This window comes from Ictidomys tridecemlineatus, chromosome 6, assembly GCF_052094955.1.
Source record: "Ictidomys tridecemlineatus isolate mIctTri1 chromosome 6, mIctTri1.hap1, whole genome shotgun sequence".
In the NCBI taxonomy this organism is placed as follows: domain Eukaryota; kingdom Metazoa; phylum Chordata; class Mammalia; order Rodentia; family Sciuridae; genus Ictidomys; species Ictidomys tridecemlineatus.
The window spans coordinates 176,528,389-176,551,379 of record NC_135482.1 but is presented as its reverse complement, the minus strand read 5'-3'; the positions used below and the strand labels follow the sequence as shown (position 1 = coordinate 176,551,379).

The 22,991-nt window shown below is 41.7% G+C and overlaps 2 protein-coding genes and 1 long non-coding RNA gene across 4 annotated transcripts in view; 2 read left to right on the top strand and 1 right to left on the bottom strand.

Annotated features, from left to right (window-relative positions):
- The window catches only part of Pan3 (poly(A) specific ribonuclease subunit PAN3), a 162,702-nt gene extending 152,878 nt beyond the window's left edge, over window positions 1-9,824 (top strand). Inside the window, exon 18 of the mRNA XM_078016185.1 lies at window positions 9,658-9,824. Within this exon, the coding sequence (XP_077872311.1) occupies window positions 9,658-9,688 (31 nt within the window). The 3' untranslated portion in view covers window positions 9,689-9,824. The remainder of the gene's footprint in view (window positions 1-9,657) is intronic.
- The window catches only part of Flt1 (fms related receptor tyrosine kinase 1), a 177,733-nt gene that overhangs the window by 10,134 nt on the left and 144,608 nt on the right, over window positions 1-22,991 (bottom strand). For both annotated transcript variants that reach the window (XM_078016179.1, XM_040281637.2), the window contains exons 20-28: window positions 20,010-20,123; window positions 17,940-18,028; window positions 13,238-13,394; window positions 12,724-12,821; window positions 11,678-11,800; window positions 9,654-9,765; window positions 7,504-7,603; window positions 1,675-1,780; window positions 1,275-1,417 (exon numbers count right to left, since the gene is read on the bottom strand). In XM_078016179.1, the coding sequence (XP_077872305.1) occupies window positions 1,275-1,417; window positions 1,675-1,780; window positions 7,504-7,603; window positions 9,654-9,765; window positions 11,678-11,800; window positions 12,724-12,821; window positions 13,238-13,394; window positions 17,940-18,028; window positions 20,010-20,123 (1,042 nt within the window). The remainder of the gene's footprint in view (window positions 1-1,274; window positions 1,418-1,674; window positions 1,781-7,503; window positions 7,604-9,653; window positions 9,766-11,677; window positions 11,801-12,723; window positions 12,822-13,237; window positions 13,395-17,939; window positions 18,029-20,009; window positions 20,124-22,991) is intronic.
- LOC110598704 (uncharacterized) overlaps window positions 18,835-22,991 on the top strand; it is a 130,611-nt gene continuing 126,454 nt past the window's right edge. The window contains exons 1-2 of the long non-coding RNA XR_002484600.3: window positions 18,835-18,992; window positions 19,078-19,234. This is a non-coding gene — a long non-coding RNA (uncharacterized LOC110598704). The remainder of the gene's footprint in view (window positions 18,993-19,077; window positions 19,235-22,991) is intronic.

Below are 22,991 nucleotides of genomic sequence, written 5' to 3'. Positions count from 1 at the left end.
ACCTTCTAATGGTCCAAAAAGAGGTCTTGATTGCATAGGGTACAGGAAGGGTCAGAACTCCTGGGTTAGATCCTCTTTTCTTCCATTTTTTTTAGCCACAAATTTTGACAAGTTCTCCTCTTTGGAGCCTTAATGTCCTCATTTGTATAACAAGCTATATGTACTTCACAGGATTGTTTTGAATATAATATATCCAAAGAGCCCACACAGTGCAAGATGACAGCACATGTCTGTGTAACTATGAGGACTGAATATGTTTAATACATATGTAGTAATTATGAGCACTAAGGAGCAAATCCCTGGCCAGCAGAGGCCCTCAATAAATATTTGTTCTTTGTCCCTCCCTTCTTTAATCTCCTCTGTGGAGTAATTACTAGCTTAGAGTAATGCAAGATATGTTAATTTGTTAAATAAGAAAAAAAGGGCCAGTTTTATTTGTTTAGTTTCATCTCAGTTTTTTTTAAAAATATTTTTATTTTTTAGTTTTCGGTGGACACAACATCTTTGTTTATATGTGGTGCTGAGGATCAAACCCGGGCCGCACGCATGCCAGGCGAGCACGCTACCATTTGAGCCATATCCCCAGCCCTCATCTCAGTTTTAATTTAAAAAGTTAATGGGCAAAAAACAAAGGGGATGGTTCTAGAGTAAGATTAAAGAAACCTAAGAAAATGTTATGTGTTACTCTGGATTCTTTTTTTAAAAATCTATAAAAGACATTTGAAGAAAATTATGGAAATTTGAACATTAGATGATGATATTAAGCAATTTCTTTGGTATGATAATTTTGGTGTGGTTATACAGGAGAATGTCCTTAGGAGATATATACAAAGGATTTAGGGGTAAAGTATTATAGTGTGATAAGCCCACTTTAAAATGGTTCAGAACAAAGAAAAACACATAGCCCACCCCTGCCCACATTTGAACTATATATACAAAATATAGCAAATTGTTAACAATGGTTGAATTTAGGAGGTGGACATATGGGTGATAATTACTTAATTCTTTTCTCTCTTTTTGTTTGTTTCTTTTATCTCTCTTTCTCTCTCTCTTTTTTTTGGGGGGGGGGTACTAGAGATTTAACCCAGGGACACTTTACCACTGAGCTATATCCCGGCCCTTTTTGTTTTTTATTTTGAGATGAACTTGTAATCCTCCTGTCTAGCCTCTCAAGCTGCTGGGATTATAGGCGTGCACAGTGGCATCTGGCTTTTTTTTTTTTTTTAATGCTTGAAATTTCTGTAATAGAAAGTTAAGGGGAAAAAATATCTTACCTGACATCATCAGAGCTTCCTGAATTAAACTTCGGGGTTGAAATACTGTCCTTGAAAAAATCCTCAGAGAAGGTAGGAGTTGAGTAGGTAAAGCCACTATTTCCTGTCAGTATGGCATTGAGTGGGATATAGTCTTTACCATCCTAAAATAGCAATGACAGAACTCTAATTGCACAGATTTCTATTTCAACCAATATCTGTAAAACATCATGTCAAATTCAGCTATGTCATTTGCCCACTCTTGCTTGTGTTCTGAGAGGGTAATTCTGTGTGCAGACATACTTTTAATGGCTGATCTCCTCTTTTCTATTAAGAGCTCTTAAAACAACCAACAAACACACCCCTTTGACCACATTCAAAGGCATTTGGCCTATGAGAGTCTAGATAAATTTAGTTTTACCTGTTGTACATTGGCTTGAAGCAAATCACCCAGTTTTTCCACAAGTTCTGCAAATCGTGGCCTTTCTTTTGGGTCTTTGTGCCAGCAGTCCAACATGATCTGGTAGCTGTTGGATGAAAGCACAGAGGAAGAGCTGAAGAGCAGGATATATTTATATAGACTGCCTGCCATGTTGCAAAATGAGGGCTGTTCTTTAGATAGATAGATAGATAGATAGATAGATAGATAGATAGATAGATAGATAGATAGATCGATTATGCTTTTTATAGTAGTGATATTGCTTCATTATTATGATTGGGTCTGTAGCACCAACACATAAGAGGCAGCATGGGCCATATCTTGCTAGCAGTGGGAGCACAAGTCCACCAAGGCCCACTAACAAACCAACCCTCCAGAGCTCTTGTGACCCAGGTTCTTTGGAGTGCTTGTGGCTTCTGCAGAATGGAAAGACTGAGTCCTATGGATCAAGCACAGCTTCTTGGAAAGGAAACACTGCTGTTCTTTGCAGTTGGCTATGAAGTGGAATGTTCTCACACTCACTCTCAAAATCAAGACAGTGTCCTAAAAGTTAAAAACAGCTGCAAACACCATGTATGAATAGTTGGCAATTCCTATTTCATTCTTGGGTAGTAACAGAAGTCATTTTAAGACAACATCTCAATAAATATACTTTCAAGTCTTCACAGTTCTCTGATTTTAGGCTCTGTATCAGATACAGGAGGGGGTGCTGGGTACGTGACCCAGGTTGCTTCCCAAAGGAAAGGTCACCAAAAGTGTGGACTTCAGTTGTTCCTTGTACTGTGTGCAAGGTTCCTGTGTATGGCTGATTATTATTTACCCAGCATTTCAAAGCTCCTATTACAAACTGGCCTCTCAATACTAAGGTAAAAAAAGTACAAGCCAGGCTTCTGGATTTGAAACATCTGTGTTAATATCTCAGAGGCCAAATCTTATTCTGTGATTCCAATTTCAACAGGTTTTTTTCCTGTGATTCTTCTCCTCCATCACTTTAGATGTAAAGATATTGGGCTTATTTCTTGGTCATGTCTGCTTGGAGTAGAGGTCTCTATCTACTCCTCTCTATGAAAAACATATGCCAGAGGTCCACACGCACACTGGATTAAGGATTTATTCTCTTTGGGCTCTCTCTGTTCTGTATGCAATGCTTATTTAAGTTATTTCTTTTTTCAGAAGATCCTCTGGATCAGAGATGACTCTGACTGAGGCTGATCAAAATCTAAATGGGTTGGAACTTTGGAACTGGTCAGAACTAGTCTGGAACCTCATCTCCATAACCCTCACTTAGTGCAGGATCTGGCCAGAAAATACTTCATAAATATCTCATGAAGGACGTTAGATTAGTTTCTGGGAAGAGACAGCTCTGCTCCTTCCATGAATTCTTCAGCCATATTGCAGACATTATCATAGGGCTGGGAATTGGGTGTTGTTAAGGGAAAAGTCCGAGAAACTCCAATAGTCATCCTACTCCTGTTCCTCTTCAGATGTGTGCCTTTAGTAGCTCTCTTTCGTATATCCCTATTTTGTTTCAAAGTATATGAGGTAATCAATGAAGATAGTAAGAATACAGAAAGGTTTAAAGAAGAGAAGAATATGAGGAGGAAAAAAATAAAAACAAGAAAAAAAGGTAAAACTATGGGAAAAGTTCATATGCAAAAGTTACATCAGGATTCTGAACACTGAAAATAACCAAGAAATAATCAATTTTATGATGCACAGTAGCTAGGAGTTAAAAACAAATTGGGTACTCATAAGAAGTGTGGCTGTTCCTAGCACTGAAATCTGAAAGGGAGTCCTCTTAGACTTCCTTTAACATCATTACCAATTAGGCAGTAAGGACTTCACTGAATTGCTGTGTATAATATATCTCCATGTTGGCCAAAGTCTTAACAACAAGAAAAACCATTCACTAACAATACTTCTGAGAGGCAAACAATGTGTTCTAGGTGTATGTATCCCAAGGGTCTGGTGTTTGTCCCAGTATTCTGGTTTAACCAAGAAAACAATTCTAGGTACCTCAGGGTCTGGAGGCACCATGTGGTCTTTAGACACCTTTCCTGGGCACCAGTCTTTGGAAGAAAGCTTTCCAATGAAATTTTGGGCTCTATTTTCTAATAAGTATCTAACGAGACTGATATCCTAAGTCTTTGATTAAGGCTCAGGAGCTCATAAAGATCATAGGAGAATCTTCCATTCAGATATTTGGTCTTAATGAGTTCCTGTCCTTAATCCTCATCCAAGACTTCTCAGAAGGGGATTCTAGGTTCCTTCTGCCCCTGTACTTCCTACTGTACCTATTTCCCCTGACTCCAGGGGCTGTGGTGGAGTGCATGATGACTGGCCAATGTGGGGCTCTGCTGCAATTTATAGAAACTGAAGACAGGGGAAATGAGGAAGCGACCACTAACTCTCCTACTCTGGGTTACTTTCCTTCCTTTCTGAGAGACACAGGACAGGTAGCCACAAGCACCAAAGGTCCCAAGTTTCCCTGACCCATAGTACTGCTGATGAAGGGCTCAAGATACTTTCTCCTGAGTGCTTTAAATCTTGGCACTCAATTCAGAGTTCCTGGGCCCACCTGTTAGAAGCTGCCTGCTAAAAAGGGCAGAAATAGCACAAGGCACGCAGTGTATATAACTCTACATAAACCTCATTTTAAGGTAAGTTTACACATTTTACTAATTAATTGTAGGTACAAAAATATATACTACAGAGACACGGGGCACTAGATAAAAATTTGAGGTGCCTCCCCTTAGGGTACACTGGCTGTGGCAGGGGTGGCCTGCTTCTGCTTTACTTAACTCAAGCCTAATCATCCAAGGCTCTTTTACTTTTAATAATAGGCAGATTCTAGGAGGTGGTTGGAAGAATACTAAATATATACCTAGTTAATCCATAAAGATAGCAAAAGCAAGGAAGGCTTGAACCAGCAAGCATGTGGGGCCTGAGCCCAGGGAGCAGGGGGCTTATTTCATTCAGCAGAGCCCCAGCTTGTCTCTAGCAGGACTGCCCTTGCTTCTCTACTGAAATAAGCAATAGGGACCACCTATGACCACTGGCAGTTTTCTAGTTTCATCTGTGGTTTCTCATTTCTAGATTCCACTCCTCCAATCTACAATTCAATACAAATCATCTCAGAAAACACCAAAGGAAAAGAAAAAAGAAAACATACATCAGTGTGTCCCTTATTGAAAGGCATCTGACTAAATAGGCTCTGGGTGAGGAACCAACGATTCCACTCAGTTATACAGTTTTCACCACTAAGTAAACAGGTTTAATGAAGTAAAGAAACACCAGTTGCACCCAAGTTGGGGTGAGGGACTGTGGGAAGAGTTTCCTTTCCAAGCTATCACCCAAGTTCCCAAGTGCACACCATTGTAGGCCAAGTTCAGGTCCTGAAATCACAGTTCTGAGAAGATGCACTTTATTCTCACCCCTTCCTACTTCTGGAACAAACAAGATTACCTCATCAGCTTTCACTTACTTGAGAAAATGGCTGAAGGCCTGAATCCTGGCCTTCTGAGGAAATATTTCACCAAGTCATATATTTTTTTAATATATTTTTTTAGTTGTTGACAGACCTTTATTTTATTTATTTATATGCAGTGCTGAGAATCGAACCCAGAGCCTCACACATGCTGGGCAAGTGCACTACTGCGGAGCCACAGCCTCAGCCCTTCACCAAGTCACATCTTACTTTTTAAAATTTGTAAAATAAACTAGCAATAGGGACCACCTATGACCACTGGCTGTTTTCTAGTTTCATTTGTGGTTTCTCATTTCTAGATTCCACTCCTTTGACCTTCTTCCCAGAATTGAGAAACCACATCCCTGTCTATAAGTTGCTTAGGGTTCAGGGGCTACATGGAGGAAATTTATATAAAGATTTGAAGCCTTGATAAAGTCTAGGGGAATCTTTAGTCCAAAGTGGAGGTTACTTTGTACCTCTAGAGTTATTCTGGACCAGAACCTGGCTGAGAACTGGAAATAGATCCTACTGGTATGTAGGATGATGTTGTGGACTCTAAACTTAGACTGAATTTGCTCAACTGATTAGCAATGTTTTGTGCCTTGGCTTTCTCATCTGTAATATGGAGTTAATAGAATCACATACCTTACTGAGTTGTCATGAACATGAAGCAAATTAATATACATTAAAAGTGCTTAAAACAGTGTCTGGCGCTTATAAGCACTAAATAAACATTTAGTTAATATTGTGTAAAAATAACTGCAATTATTATTATTGTTAGTAATTGAGAATTTATGATTTTCAGATTACATAAAAGTGAAGGACATATTTAATGCATAGCACGCATGGGTATATCAGAGTACCATTTCTGCACATTCGGGGAATGTGCGATGTATTACTAATTTAACAACCCCTGTGGTCCAGGAAATCTGTATGGAGGCTGGTTTCTAAATCTGTGTTCTCTGCTAACCTTAGATGACAGAGGGCATACTTCTCAGTCTTAGTTTTGATACTTGTCAAATTCAGATTATAATATCTGTCCTATTTGATCCTGAAGGTTGTGGGAAATTCACATTAGACTACATGGGGAAAACATTTAGGAAAGCATAAAGTGCAAAATGATCTCATATTAAACCACTGAGTTAAAGGACTCAAGAAAGTGAAAATTCATAAGGCCTATTTCACTCTGCAGCCCCAGAAAGAGATCTTGCCTCAAACTTCCTGTGCTTTACTGAAGAGGCCATGATGTAAGACTGATGAAAACAATCTCCTGCCTCTTCCCTGCTCACTGGTTGCTCCCCTGTCCTGCCTTCATGCCTGAGTCCTCTGTCTCTCTCATCCAGCTCCCTGTCCAGGATCTGACCTACCCTTATCCCAAGATGATGAAGGAAAGAGCTAGCAACCTTGCCCTTTGGCCAAGCCCACGCTTCCTTCACTACCCGACTCCTCCCCAAAGGCCATCCCAGGGCTCTGACAGGACCCCATTGTGTGGGTGGGATGTGTGTGGGGGGGGTGCCTGCCTGCTCAGGAAAGGCGGTGCCGCCTCAGAGAGGCCCAAGTCCTTGTCAGCAGCTCCACAAAACTGCAAGTGTCATCACATTCCTGATCAGGCCTCAAACTGCAAAACATGCACATAGTCTCAGGAAAAGAGTGCACAAGAGAGGCGAGCAAGTATAAGCCAACAATGGGAAAGCCTTCACACAGAGCCTGTCACCTTCCTAGAGTCACCAGAAGGACGGTACAGCAGGAAGGCACCTCAAGAAGCTGTCTGCTTCAGTGTCCAGACAGCAGCAGAGCCTATTTCTAAAGGATTTTAAAGAAGGTACATTGCCCAGGTCACCTTCTGTGGAGTATAATCATAGCTTTGGTCAGAGAATTCTTCTTTCCCCCTCCTACACTACTTGTCCTACAGTCCAAAGCATGCCTCTTGTGGGTCTGTAGCACCATTGGACTTATGGTCAAGGGTACTTCCGGCCCTTGACCATGTGGTGATTTAGCTCATTAGGCTCCCACTTAGTGAGTGAGGTCAAGGTCTTGCATTCTCTTATTGGGTGGTCTATTTGTTTTTGCCTGGATTTATACCTAAAAACTAAATTTCTAACTTCAGTTCCCAGCTAGAGCCTTGAAAAGTCATGCCAGTGGTCAGGAGGAAATAGTGGGATGAATCAAGGACAGTGTATCCCACTTTAGGAAAACACTCCCAGCACAGAAGGGCCCAATAGAGGCTGAGTACAGGGAACCCTCAAGAAAAGGATAACTGTTTGCATCTTTCAAGATGGGGATTCTAACACATCAACTCCCTTCAGAGGTGCTGTGGTGAGGAATGAAGGAAGCTGGCTCACATTTCAGGAGTTGCATACTCAGGGGCCCTCATCCTCATGCCTTCTTTCAGGCGACTGCAGAAGTCCTCATCCATTTGTACTCCTGGGTATGGAGACCCACCTGCAGGAGACAGAGTGGGGACACACAGGCACATTATAGTTTCAGGGCACAAAATACCATAAGGGGACAATTCAGTGTTTCTTTCCTCCCTTTAAAGTAAGACATTGTAATTGTACATAACGATTGAATAATAAAACATGGTGATTGAAGTGGATGTCAACATAGGGTAGGACACAGAGGAGGTTAGCAACACGGACACATACTTCACTGTTTGGTCTCATGGTATTTAGTGTATTATGTCATTCCTATGGCTGCTCCTATTTCTTTTGTCAGGGGAAGGAATAATATGAAGAGTCCCTGCTCTGTCCCCACAAGAAATCCTATCACTAGAGTCTCATTCCTCAGGTTAGTGACCTTTAGAAAGCCAATGGACTAGGCTATTTAATGGATTGGGCCTACCTCAGTAACAGTGATTTTAAGTCTTACAGCACTGGGGACTAACACTTATGACAGGCCTAAAGGGGGAGTGTCTTGAACTCCAGAACAAAGTTCAGTGGTATGGGTTGGGGGCTGCTCATGGTCAGGAGTCTGCAAAGATGAAGGTTCCAGAGGCACCTAGACTTTGCCCTTTGCCAGCGTGACTAAGATTCTCCTATAAGCAAATCCTTTTAAGGGGATCCCTGACTGAGTGTACAAGTGGGTAAGGCCTCCAAGTCGGTTCTGTTCCAGCCCACAAACCTAGTCTATCTCAGAATGTGTTTGCACTTTCTTGTGATTACTGCTGGTAGGAAGCAGCTGGGAGACATGCAGTGCTGGCACTGTGTCACTGCAAAGGCCCAGTGGCTTTCAAAGACTGGAAGCTACAGGTGCCTGTGATCGAAAGCAGGGGAATGATTTTTACACATTACAGGAAACCAGGGATGTTACTGGATGACTTTTATTTGCTAGGAAAGGCAAATTTTTGGCAAAGTCCATAAGACTCTTGGCTAGAACTCGTGTTTGGGAGGCCTCACATCATTACTATGTATTTGGGAGCAGATGTGGGTTCCATGCACACTTTTGAATAAGAGAACTCCAGCAAGGTTTCTAGAAACCCTCAGTGGGTGAATTGCAGGCAGAATCTATATAACCAGTGCTCTTTATAGTTTACTTGCATAAAGCAATGTAGGGCTGTGTCATGTGCTAATATCAGAGGCACTGAAAAGACAGCTACTTTTTCTTTCTGTCTGCTTCCTTGGACCCTGTCCCTTCGTTCCAATTCAAAACCTGTCTTTTTTTTTTTTTTTTTTTTTTTTTTTTTTTACTGGGGATTGAATCCAGGGGTGCTTAAGCTCTTAGCTACATTCCTAGTCTGTTTTATTTTTAATCTTGAAATAGGGTCTTGCAAAGTTGCTAAGGCCATCCTTCTGCCTCAGCCTTCTGAGTTACTGGGATTATGGGCAGCACCACTTCACCAGGTCTCAAATCCCATCTTCACCCCCTTTAGAAACTCCTGTCCCCTTCTGGGATGTGGCACTATTACTTGTCTTTTGTACAACTACCTTGGTTGGATCTCTCTGGCTCTTATAAACCAGCACCCAGACCCGGGAGTGCTGGGTGGATGTGGAATAGGAGGCAGCATCACCACTGGCCCCAAGCTGCAGGCAATCCCTGCAGCAGCTACAACTAGGATTGCAGCCCCCATGGCATGCAGTGGACCAACTGATGCCTCCTTTATCTAAAGACACTTTCTCCACGTTTCAGCTGTGCTTATCAGGTTTTTTCCTGAGAAGAAATTCTGAGGGAGCAGGTGTTACAGGGAGGAAAAGGGTAAGGGCATTAGACATGGGGGTGTCTGAGGCAATGGAGAAGGGGGCAAAAGGCAGAGAAAGATAGACTTGATTCCAGATTTTCTACTGTCTGACCTTGTTCATGTTTGTAAAGCCATTTTTACACACACACACACACACACACATCATGACTATACTGAGAGGCGACCAGGATCCATGCCCCTACTACAGTTTGCAATTTGAGTGCTGATCTCAAGGTTGTGTCTAGTCAAAGGATGCTTGACAGAAGATGAATGCATTTATTTCTAGGCTGTTTGATCTCTTCCCTCCTCCAAATTTACCCAGGGAGAAGATTTCCCACAGCAACACTCCATAAGACCACACGTCACTCTTGGTGCTGTAGATTTTGTCAAAGATGGATTCGGGAGCCATCCATTTCAGAGGAAGTCGAGTCTGGAAGAAGGCAAGGCAGGCTTGAGAAGAAGGTCATGAAAACAAAGCATCCAACTCAGGTGCCTATGGATCACCTCTCACATTAATGCTTGGCCCAGACATCATTTCTTAGAGCAGCTATGCTCTAAGAGAAAACTCATAGGGTGTGCAGTGTTATGCTAGAAGACTGCACTGCATACTACTCCAAACCCTCCAAAGGCGATGAATGTTTACTAAGCCCCTCAGATCTAACTCTATGGTTCTGAAAGAAATCCTCCCACCCCCCTCCGCTTGGAGGGGGAGAGGAGGGGAGGAGGCTGCATTCCACAGGGACACTGAAGGCTTGGGAAAGAGTGATCTGAATTAGAGGACATCCTAAAAATTTGTGATGATTTTCTGGAATTTTTCCTAAGAAGGAAAAGTCTGAAAGGCATTCCTATGCAAAAAGACAGGATTTTAAAAGTCATGGTATGGGGTCTGGGAACTCAGCTCAGTGGTAGAGGACATGTTTAGCATGTGTGAGGTCCTGGGTTCAATTCTTAGCTCCCCCACTCCCTCCAAATAAGTCATTCAATACAGAGAAGAGGCAAAGGTATTTGAAGAAGAAAGGTAATTTAATATTCAAGTATTTAGTACTTAGAAGACTATATGGCTGGTTTTCAGGCCTGCAGACAAATTTTCCTTCCCTTCCAGATAGCAGGAATCCCAGTGAGTTAGCCCGGGAGTTGGATGGATGGGGACTGGCAAAAGTACGGGATAATGGAAAGACAAAGAAAAAAGTAAGGGGGAGGAGCAAGGAGGGATTGAAAGAGACACAGAAGGGACAGAAAAGAGGGACAGACTATAACACAGGTAGATATCATCTGTGAAGACCAGGTCTCCAAGGAAAGTTTTGCTTTTTTCCCCTCCTTTAAAAAGTGACAGCAGAGTAGTAGTTGTCAAAGTATGGTCCTGGACAGCTAAGTCAGCACAGCCTAGAAACTTGTTACAAATGCCAATTCTCAGGCCCTACCCAAAATTTACTAAATCAGGGAGGCTGGGGGTGGGGCCAGCAAAATGGTTGAGTAAGACTTCTAGGTGGGTAGGGCTGGGGATGTGGCTCAAGCGGTAGCACGCTCGCTTAGCATGCGTGCGGCCCGGGTTCGATCCTCAGCAGCACCACATACCAACAAAGATGTTGTGTCCGCCGAGAACTAAGAAAAAATAAATAAATGTTAAAATTCTCTCTCTCTCTCTGTCCCCCTCTCTCACTCTCTCTTTTTAAAAAAAAAAAAAAAGGACTTCTAGGTGATGTGTAGCTGTAGAATAGTCATCAGAGCTCAGACATAAACTGAAAGCCTCACGGTAGAGGTCAGAGAAGAGAGGTTACCCACAGAGGACACAGGAGGTCACCCACTAAGTGACAAATAACATTATGTTCAAAAACAAATGGAGAAGAGGGCCAATGTACGCCAGCAGGGAGATGCTAGGCATGGAAGGCATACAGGGGAGGTAATCAGTTTCCTCCCAGGGAGATAAACCCCACCCTCTCCGGAGGTACACACACCTGCTGAATCAATCATCTGGGTTTATTTGAGGGAAAGAGTCCAGGCTGTTCTTTTCAATGGTACAAGGAACTCCCATAGGAGCCCAAGGCAAGGAATGATATGGCCTTACCAGGGCCCAACTAAACACTTCTCTGGTTAGCAAGCCTCAGGCAGTGCTTCAGAAAGGACCCGTACCAAGCCAGGGATTAAGGCCAATAGAACCAGGAGACAGTGGCTATTCGGGAGTCCCATACAAGCGCTCTATGGCTCTTCTGGACTGCACAGTAAGCACAGGACAGTTTTCAGAGACTACTGGTGAGGAAGTATAAATATTTATCAAGGGCCTTGGTCTGTGGTTTTAAAATGACAGGGTATAAATGAGACAAATAAACATCAAGCTGACTTACATCTCCTTTTCTCACATAATCAGGATTCTTATAAATATCCCGGGCAAGGCCAAAATCACAAATCTTCACCACGTTGTTCTCAGATAAAAGAATGTTTCGCGCAGCCAGGTCTCGATGAATGCACTATAATAAAACAACTGCATAGTCAATGCATTTCCTGAGTCTAACTAACTAATTTCCTGTGCTTCCTCAGTGTCATTATTCTTAATTTGAAGATCCATTTCACATGCTGTGAAGGAAACCACTCTCAGCGCACACTGAGTGACCATAAACATGAAGCATTTCTTTACAAATATAAGTCCTTTGAGACCTGAAAGTCAAGAAATGTTCTGACTCTGGTGGGCTACTGTCTGCAAACAGCATCTTGGTGAACCAAGGGGCAATGTGAGCTTTGCCACCAAGCAAAACATCCCCATAACCTTTATTCTGGCTGGTGGAGGTCAGATTTTATCCAGCTGTGGATTTGTGGGAGGACCCTTTGTAGATGGAATGATAGATGCTCTCCAGGGAAGTCCTGTACTCTGGGGGATTCTGACCAATTTTGAAAACATGCCAGAGGGTACTATGGAGAATGGTTGCTGGATTTGTCCAATCTGAATCTCTTGGTATTAAATTCTACTCTTTGGTACCCCAGGTTTATCATTCTCAAAACTCCTCATAGTAGGACAAATTCAGGCACCTGGGTTGAGTTTGTTCTACACTAAAGGACATAGGTATAAGTAAATACTAGGAAAATGGGATTTATAGCAGAGCCATGTGTCCATGCCTGGCAAAGAAGAAAAGATTTTGGAAGTTTTCACCATAAAGACAAGATAACTGAGGAGATGAATATATTTAACTTGATTGAAACATTATGTAATGTAAACATGTATCAAAACATCGTATGGTAATATATACAAGTTTTAGGTTTTAATGTATCAGTTAAAAATAAATTTAAGCAATTATTTATTTTGTAAAACAAAAAATTTAAAAATAAAATTTCACTTTATTCCTGCTTTTTTTTTTTTTTAAGAAGAAGAAGAAAAATAGTAAGGAGATAAGCTGACCTTCCTGGAAGACAAAAACTCCATGCCTCTGGCCACTTGAAAACTGTAAGAAATCAGATCCTCCATAGTGATGGGCTGCTTGTAGAAATCATCAGAATCTGCAAAGCATTAGAACTGTAATTGTTTGTAATGGCTCTTATTATTCCACTAAATCCCAGTTTATTAGAACAACATTAGCAAAACATAAAACAAACTAACAAGTGGATCAGAGTTCATTTGAATTTCAACATGAACATCAGAGATTTTTCCAGGCCTCCAGCCCATGGATCCAAGCATGGGGGAGGGGTATGACCCGGCCAAATGAAAAGGCCTGAGGGGAGACAATCACACAGTTCTCTGTCAAAATTAGTAACTCTGTAAATAATCTTAATTCAAATCTTATCTCCTCAGGACATTACCCTTCAAGTCTCCCACGGATGTTTATTAGGGTGATAAATAAGAAAAAAATGTCAGAGATGCACAGTATGTTGTAAAAATATCTCAGACTGTAGGACAGGAAGGAATGAATACCTACCCTCCTCTTCCTCAACATCACTCAGACTTTTATCTTCCTGAAATCCAGAGCTCGCAAAGCTCTCACTGCTGGTGACACTATCTAGTCTGGGTTTCTTATCCTGCTCCATGCCTGGTTCCATTTTTTCTTTCTTGGGCTCCACGTGCAATGCTGCATCCTTAGAACAGATGAAGAACAACACCAGTGAAAGGAGCCCCAGCACAGCATTGGGGACACTAGTCCTTCTAGCAGGCAATCACCTGAGTTGGAAAATGTCATTCCATAAGATAGATACTGAATTAGCAGTGACGGATTGATGGTGGCAGGTACCTTGGCTACTGCTGGAGTTGTGGAATCTGCTCTCTCTTGTCTGAGCTTCTAGATAGCATCTTAGGCCAGATAAAAGAAGATTAATAGGAGGGGGGCACAGTGATGTATGCCTGTAATCCCAGCAGCTCAGGAGGCTGAGGCTAGGAAGATTGAGAGTGCAAAGCCAGCCTCAGCAAAAGTAAGGTGCTAACAACTCAGTGAGATCCTGTCTTATTTAGATACAAAATAGGGCTGGGAATGTGGCTTAGTGGTCAAGTGCCCCTGAGTTCAATCCCCAGTACCCCACCCACCCCCCAAAAAAGACAATTAATAGCAGCTGGTATGCACTGAATGCTTATTGTATTAGCCAGTATATCTTTTTTTCTTTTTAATATTTATTTTTCAGTTATAGTTGGACACAATACCTTTATTTTATTTATTTATTTTTATGTTGTGCTGAGGATTGAACCCAGGGCCTTGCATGTGCTAGGCGAGTGTTCTACTGCTAAGCCCCAGCCCCAGCCCACGGGTATATGTTTTCTTATTTAATATTCCAAATAACTTTATGAAGTAGTTTTTACTAAAGTGGAGAAACAGTTTCAGAGAAGTTTAGTAATCAAAGGAACATACAATAGGCAAATGGCAAAATCTGAACCCAGGTTTGGCCTGCTTCTGAGTCTGTGCCCTTAGCAACTTTTCTATATAGCACATGCCATCTTGTGAAAGACATGAAACTTTGATACTTCTATCATCATTCAGATGATATGAAAAGGATCGTCAATGTACTGGAGACTTCACTTTGTAATCCCCGATAGAAGTTTTAAAGAGAAGGCTGTAGTTTCCAATTTCTCTGATTCCCTTGGGAAAGGAAAGAACATGAACCTTAATTTTGGCTTCTATTTAAAACAAAGATACAGGTTTATCCTATTATGAGTTAGACATGGCCCTTCATCCTGGATGGGGCATCCAAGTCCTGGTTTGGATGCTAGCTTTTCCATTAATCATGTGATCTTGGGCAAGTCAGCTTACTTTTCTAGGTTTCATCTTCCTCATTTGAAAAATTCTATCATCCTACTATGGCTCAGTAAAGGAGATGTAGGTCCTGAGTGTTCATGTGAAACAAGACATTCATCTAGAAACTCTGACACTAGAAACTTGCAGGTCCAGTGGCTTTAGGACTACATCATGTACATAGCCTGGTTTATGCTAGATGGAAATACTGAAATAGGGGTTGGGAGGGGCTGAAGTTCACTGGTGTTCCTCCATCCACCTACACACAAGTAATGCTAGGATTAGCCACACTCCCTTGGTTTTTCTAGAAATGTCACAAAAAAGGAGTGATCCTTCCACCAGAGGGCACAATGGGAGCAAGCAGAGGACAGAGAGGGAGGTTTGGGTGGGACAGCTCTAACAAACCTTGTTAAATGTAGAGGGTACCGAGGTTCCTGGCCCCTGAACAGGAGCCCTTCCTGTGTTGCAGGAGGGAGGCAAACCTTAGAAAGAATATCTACCTACCCACCACCACCGGACCCCTCCACCCTGCAAGGGGGTTTTCCTGGCTTCGCTCTTTTTGAATCCAGTCCAAGATTTCAGGACTGAAGGGAATTTGCTCTGCTTTCAGCCCAGGGCACCACATTTTTCCTGAAGGCAGGTAAAAATATAATTATTTGTTTTTGTGTCTTCATGAGGCAGTGAGATCTGGCTCTGCTCAGCTAGGAACTGGAATTGTGTTTTCCACAGACCCTTCCCACAACAGAAGGCAGTTGGCAATGTTGTGGGTAGAAAAATACTACCAGAGATCACTCAGGAATCAGCTTCTATGGAAACTCTCTGGGCAGCCTTCTTTATCACAACCACCAGAAGTCACTTCCTAGGACATGCCACCAAGCTCACTGCTCCCTTCCTGACCCCCAATCTATGGTATATTCACCGTTGTCTATCAGTAACCATCTCTGTTAAAGAAAGGTTAATTTACTTAACTTTTGAACTCTGGCAGAATAGCAAATTTATCCCAAATAATATTTAAGGATCTTAGTGAATTTAGAAAATAATATATTCTATTTTCAATTTAGTCATTGGTTTTGTTTTTTCTTCACTTTCTCTTTATATTCCTTTAGGTTCTAAATGTGAAAGATAGCAGTGGGTCTTCCACAAAAACATAGCTCCTCCAAGTTGCACAGGGAGGCAAATCATTAAATATAGCCAGAGAAGGAAGCAAACTCTTCAAAACAAGGACGCACGAACCCAAACGTTCCATCCTGCCCAGGTCCCTGGGGTGTTCTGCTGCCTTAGCTCTTCCTGAACCCAGTCCAGGGCTTTCAGACTGAAAGGAATTTGCACCACTGTCCAATTTTCTTTTTCCACCTTATCCAGTGTGGTGCATAGGAAAAACCCTAGAAGAGGAATCAAGAGAGCTCAGTCTTTCTCTCCCTGACTTCATTTTGTGGTAATTATGTGTCATGTGAGTTCTTTGAGTACCTCTATATTTGTGAACTAGGGGCTGGGGTTATGGCTCAGCGGTAGAGTGCTTGCCTCGCATGTGCAAGGCCCTGGGTTTGATCTTCAGCACCACATAAAAATAAATAAACAAATAAACAAATAAATGAAGTTATTGTGTCCAACTACAACTACAAAAAATAAACATATATATATATGAGAGAGTGTGAACTAGCTGATCACAAGGATCCCTTTCAGCTTCAAGATTCCAATTAGAGTCTGGCTTAAAACCAAGGAAAATATATTTTTGCATACATATTGCCAGTCTGGTAGAACACCTGTGTCTTTGGTTTGACCAAAGCTTGGGGGATAAGTATATGGGTCAGCTGTCCAGTGGTTGGTTGGTTAGTTAGTTTTTTTTTTTTTTCTTTGAGACAGGGTTTCACTATGTTTCCCAGGTTTGTATTCATCTAAGATTAAGTGCTTCTCCTACTTCAGATCCCAAGCAGCTGGGACTTTAGGGATACACCACTGCTCCTGGCTGTGTCCAGTGGTTCTTATATGTGTGTGAAGACTTGCACACATGACAGAAAAGGGCATCATCCTTTAGATGTCTGATATTTTATCCACATATAGATCGGTGGCATTAAGTTGGACACAACCAATCTTTCTCTGCACCCCACCCCCGAAGTATTAGGGATTTAACTCAGAGCCTCACAAATACTAGATAAACATACCACCTCTGAGCCACACCCCTAGTGCTCAATCTTTCGATCATTGGAGCAATGATGATTATTAAAATTTATTTGAGTTCTTAACGGAGAGATTTTCATTCTCCCAACAATCCCAACAGTTGGGTTCAACTATTAGTTCCTTAGTTAAATTGAGTAATCTGCTCAAGTTTCCAGATTTCGTGAGAGGAAGGCACAGGATTTAAATCCAGAAAGTCTGATTCTGGAATCCAAGTGCTTAACTTCAACACTACAAGTTTTTATCATTATTGTTGATGATTACTAGTAAATAATTTTGAATTATTGTCCCCTGGCTTATCTAGTCTAAAGAAGTACACAGTACTAGTGCCATTTAACACATTGCAAAGTTTTAGTAAGTTGTTTTTTCTTCAGTCAGTAATTTCTTAAGTCTTGCTTGCTCTCAGAACTCAGGTTTTTTTTTTTTGTTGTTTTTTTTTTTAGTGCTAGAGATTAAATGTAGGGCCTGCATATTCTATGCAAGTGGTCTATCACTGGGACACATCCCCAGCCTTTTTACTTTTTATTTTGATGCAGGGTTTTACTGAGTTGCCCAGGCTGGCCTGGAACTTGTGATACTCTTGCCTCAGTCTCTAGAGTTGCTGAAATTTCAGGTGTATGTCACTGGGCCTATGTATTTATTTCATGGATAGGTCTGATTCAGAGTCAGTTAGGGATGCCATGAGTGGTAACAGTGTCAGAGGTAGGAGAAAGAGCAGTAGAAAGTAAACAGAATGATTTCAATCTCTGGTCCCATTACTGGTGACTAGACAAGTCTCTTAGGTGATTGTATTTTAATTTCTAATAAACGAAGGCAACTATATTTAATCATTTTCAAAAAAACCTAAGTAATTTGTGCACGTGTATGTTTGTACGTAAGTGTGTTTCATGTGTGTGTGTTTTAGAGAAAATTATCGAGATATTCAATAGGAATTTAGGTAGATGGCTAGTACACGTAACTTCCAATTATTGCTGCATACACTGGTATTAAATGATAGTCTGCACTCTCTGTAAGAGAGTATGACAGATTAGCATGAAAGGAGTATGTTGAAAAAGAAGAGCAGAAATTGAGTTTTAATTAATTTTTTTAGTTTTAATTAATTTTTTTTTGAGTTTTAATTAATTTCATTAATGAAACAAACTAGGTTTCTCCTGCTTTATGCTGCCACAGCCTAAATGGGGTAACCCATTGCTGTCCTTAAAAAGAACGCTACTTTTAAAATCCTTACCTTGTTGAGAAAGAATAAGTCACGTTTGCTCTTGAGGTAGTTGGATAAATTTCCATATTTGCAGTATTCAACAATAACCATCAGAGGCCCTGCAGCCAAAATAGCACATGCTCAGTCACACCAAATCAATCAGCCATTGGTCAGCCTTCAGTTGGACTGAGAAACCACAAACCAACCGGTCTTTTATTAGTAGATCTAGGAATGCAACTTGGGGATGAGGGGCTGTGAATGAGTACTATGACTTCTGCAATTTAACCTGAGAAGGGTTTCAAAAATACAATAAAAAATGAGGGTAGGTGTGAGGAGGAGCAGGAAGGGAAAGCAGGAGAAAGAAAGGAACAGAGAGGCAAATGCCAGGCACCCTCTACCCATTAGCCAGACCTTGGCAAGAGGGGCTCTGGTTACTGTCACACCAGCCCAAGAACCATTCAGCAGTTTCTTTTTCCCTCCCAGGGCAGAAAATAGGCTACCTGTTCTGTCTCTTCCCAATATTGGTGTCTGGGGGTATCTACACTGAGTTTGCTTTGGGACTTGTGAGGCAGTAAAGTAGAGGATGATAAGTACCAGATAGTTAATATTTTAGACTTTGCAGGCCAACCAACTCCTCAGTTTACCCTTGTAACCTGGAATCAGCTTTTGTTAATACACTCAAGGAGTACGAGTGTTCTCCAATAAAACTTTATGAACATGTAAGTTTGAATTTCATATATTTCCACGTCACAGAATACCATCCCTTCAACCTTTTTTTTTTTTTTTGCCCCAACTATTTAAAAAACTCAAAACATTCTGGCTGGCTGGCCATAGCTTGCCCACTGGCCTAATGAAGCAAGCTGTCGGGAAGGGAGCCAGCTGCCCCGTGAGTCCCACGTGCAGTTTGAAGGCCCGCTCTTGCCTGCTCCAGGCTCCCCCGGCCACACAAGGATTACTTCCGGGTCTAACCGGAAGTGACGGAGAACTGCTTCAGGGGGCTGGCTGCGCGCTGGTAGCCAGCAGGCCCTGCGGAGGCCCAGACTCTCTACCACTTCGAGGCGTCCAAGGACATAGCTCATACGGGTAGAGTAGTTTTCTGTTACTATCAGGACTTTTCTGGTTTTAAAATGTCTGTTAGGAATCCTCACAGCACCTCCTCTTCCCTCAGGGTACCAGAGCGGAAGTCCCTGTAGAGCTGTGCCTCTCCCCACCCAGAAAAAAGACTCATGGCAAATCTCGTCTCAGGGGTCCAGCAATTCTCTTGCCCCAGTAGGTGCTTTCATTACTGACGGCTAACTGCCTAGGGCTCAGAAGCCTCCGAGGAGGTGAGTGGTCTCCTTAGCCCTGATGCATTTTATAGGTGCAGAGCCAAGGCAACTACAATGAGGTTGCCGCAGCAGGAACTGGAGAAAAGCTTATCAAGGATAATGAAGAAGCAGGTGGGACTAGGACTGTATTTCTGGCCTCTCCATCCCTCAACTCCTCTTTCTACCCATTATCACTCCTAACAGACCGTCTTCCCCAATGCACCTTCCCCCCAGTTCCTGCACTGGGAACATTGGGGACATCTGTATGCACAATTTTTTTTTTCACCTTTCTTTCTGGCAGTGAGTCCACATCTACACCCAACCATTGACCTTACCATTGAGGAGGAAAGAAAGGTCTCCAGGAACTTTCTGGAGCCCTCAGTCAAAAGGCACAACCCTATTCCTGTCCCTTGGTTCAGGATATAAAGTTTATCTGCATGGTGGGTCTGAAGGGAAGGGCTCTTTTGTTTGTCTCCCACATTCTTTCCTCCTGGTATCCCACCAGTAGTGATTCATTCTTTTACACCTTTACCTTAGTCATCCTGAAATAAAAATGCCTTCCACTTGACCTAGACCCTCTTGAAGGAGATCTAAAAGGAGGTCCTCTTCCAAATTTTGAATTAACTGTACTGGGAAAGCATTTCTAGCATGGGAGTACCTTTCCATAAATGGATAGACTATTTTTTCTGGATCTGTTGAGAAGCCATTTTCTTGGAGGTGAGGGAGAAGCTGTGTGTGAGATATCTTGTGTATGGGAGATGATGGATCAGCACCCACCCCACTTCTCCTTTACCTCCTTGCTTGGTGCAGGCTCCCAGCAGGTTAACCACGTTCAGATGGTGGCCAATGTGGGTCAAGATCTTGAGCTCAGTCATCAGAGCTTTGTATTCACTGGCTGTGGCCCCCTCTGTGTGAAAAGCAAGGAAGAGTCAGGGCAAGAAGACAATGGGGCTCCTTCCGCTGGTGGCGGCATTCCTGCCTTCTATGTTTGTTAAGGCTGGGCCAGTCGCTTCATTAACTTCCCTACTACACTCTGCAGAAAGGCTAAGTCTCCGAACTGTTTTTATTACTCCCACCCTCCTGAGCCAACATCCTTTTGATTACAGTGAGGCCTAGAGCTGTGGTGGGGTTAGTCACTGGACATTTCCTCTTGGTGGACCTAGTGTGTTTAGCAGTGTGCTGACACAAAAGCTGGGTACTTCATGAAAGTACCTTCCAAAGGCATCTCTTCTAGCAGAAACAGGTGCAGTGAGAACCCTCCAGGCAGGGGATGTATCCACACCTCCCCTTTTTGTCTCACTGTGTCCTCAGGGGAGTCACAGAGGAGCACCAGGGGCCTGACAAGGGCAGGATGGCTGCTTCTGCAAACATTTTTGCAGTGTGTTATTTTCTTCCTATATTCTTTCATACTTGGAGTTCACAAGAGTTATCTTAGGTTGTGGGGATACATAGCATTAGACTAACTTCATTCTCAGAGATAAGCAACATCAGTCTGAGAATTAGCAGTCTAAAGTCTAAATTACATTTCTTTTTTTTTAAAAGAGAGAGTGAGAGAGAGAGAGAAGGAGAAAGATAGAATTTTTAATATTTATTTTTAGTTTTTGGCGGACACAACATCTTTGTTCATATGTGGTGCTGAGGATGGAACCCGGGCGGCACGCATGCCAGGCGATCGTGCTACCGCTTGAGCCACATTCCCAGCCCCTAAATTGCATTTCTTCTGTTTATTCTCATTGGTTAATTTCTATGGCATTCAATATTCTAAAATTATTTTTAGAAATATAAAAGTAAAGTATTGTGGTAATGAAATAGTCCAATAATATGAATCGGAGTAAAAAGATATGAGGAAGCTCGATGGTAGAGCATGGGGCCTTGGGTTAGATCCCCAGCACCAAAACAAAACAAACCCCAGCAACAACAACAAAACCCCCAAAGAAAAAAACAAAACAAAAATATAAGGAGTAAAAGGATCTAAAGTAAAAAGTGCAATCACTCCAGCCTACTTACCTTCCTAAAAGTAGCTACTGCTGATAATTTGAGTTCAGATCTTTTCCTATGTGTTTATATATATCCAAATGAAATCTCTTTTTTTTGAGGGTTTACATAAGCTGGGTCATATATATTTAATTTTTTCCTCCTCTTTTTAATATATCAGAGATTATTTCTATTCTGTGTTTGTCAAGGCTGGGCCAGTCGCTTTTTAAAAAAATATATTCCTTTTAATCAGTTAACAATGTTCCTGCATTTAAACTGTCTACCTGTTTTTGGTGTTACAAATATTGCTGTAATTGAAAGCCTGTGTGTCATCCATCTACACTTTCTTGCTTTTACAAATAATGTATAATAGAAACTCTGTATCTATGTGTAAGTATTTCTGTCACAGTACTGAAGGTGGTGTGTATACTGAACATTATGGAAGATACTGATGTGGTATTTCATAAGCACAAATCATTTTTTAATAATAACTAGATAAACTCCAGAAGCCTCCCACTGGGGTAGGGGTTGGCTCATAGTAGATGCTCAACAAATATTTTTGGATAAATACACAACATGATTTCTCATTTCAGACATGGATGTAAGGTCCTAATATGTTAAGGTTTTATTCAGGGACACTTTGAAAGAGCTTTTTACTAATGGCCTTTGTTTGGCATTCTGCTTTTTCTATTTTCCCCCCAAGCAGATGGCCAACCAATTAGGCAAGAAAGCTGAATGAAAAAAAAATTTTAGGAATTTTACAGGGTGGGTGATTTGGAAATGTTTTTCAATAAAAAAAAGTGGGAGGGAAGATATGTTAAAGATTACATACATGATTTCTTTTTTTAGTTGTTGATGGATCTTTATTTTATTTATTTTATATGCAGTGCTGAGAATTGAACCCAGTGTCTCACATATGCTAGGCAAGTGCTTTACCATTGAGCCACAACCCCAGCCCCATACATACATGATTTCTGTATGACATAGATTCTCTGAGTCTTAAAAAGAGATCTCAAGTCAGAATCTTTTCCCTTCCAACTCATCAATCCTGAGAATTCACATTTCTGATATATTTCTCAGAAATGCTGACATAGCTATCCAGGACCATACTTTGAGAACCATTGCTCAGATGGTTCCATTTCTAGGCAGGGCCACAGGTGTGATCTTGGATGTGTGATAGAATAGTGTGGACATTAGACATGCCTCCTAGATGTGATAAGAGAAAGTAAGCAGGGAAATGGAACAGGGATGATTTGAAGGATTTGGGAGCAATGGGCCAATTTCCAGGAGGCTAGGTCTCTGTTCCCTGCTCTTGTGGCACTGTGTTGTGAGGGAATGAGCAATTCAGTCAATGCTGGTGCAGACCTTATTGTTTCTGCCCTAAGGGCTATGCTGCCTTGCAGAGGCTGTCCAATCTTTCTGGACCATGTTGCCTCATCTACCAACTTGGAATAATAATATCTTCCTCAGAAGATTGGTGAGAGAAAATAAGAAAAATAGAAATTTTGTGTGATTCAACCTAACAGAGTGTTTAGTCTATTACTTCTCACATAGACACATTGATGCTACTTCTCCTCAGCATCTGGGGTTGGGGGAGCATGCTGGCATTGATATTCTCACAGAAATGCCTGTAATCATCTGGGTAGTCCACTCCGAACAAAAGTCCTGATTGTGGATACGAAACTCCTTCACAATATACTTTCAAATTAGAGCTGTCAGGTTCTTTGTAGCAATTTTTTGAGGAGCACACATAATAGTATAATGTGATAATTTGATATATATTTACAATGTGTAGTAATCA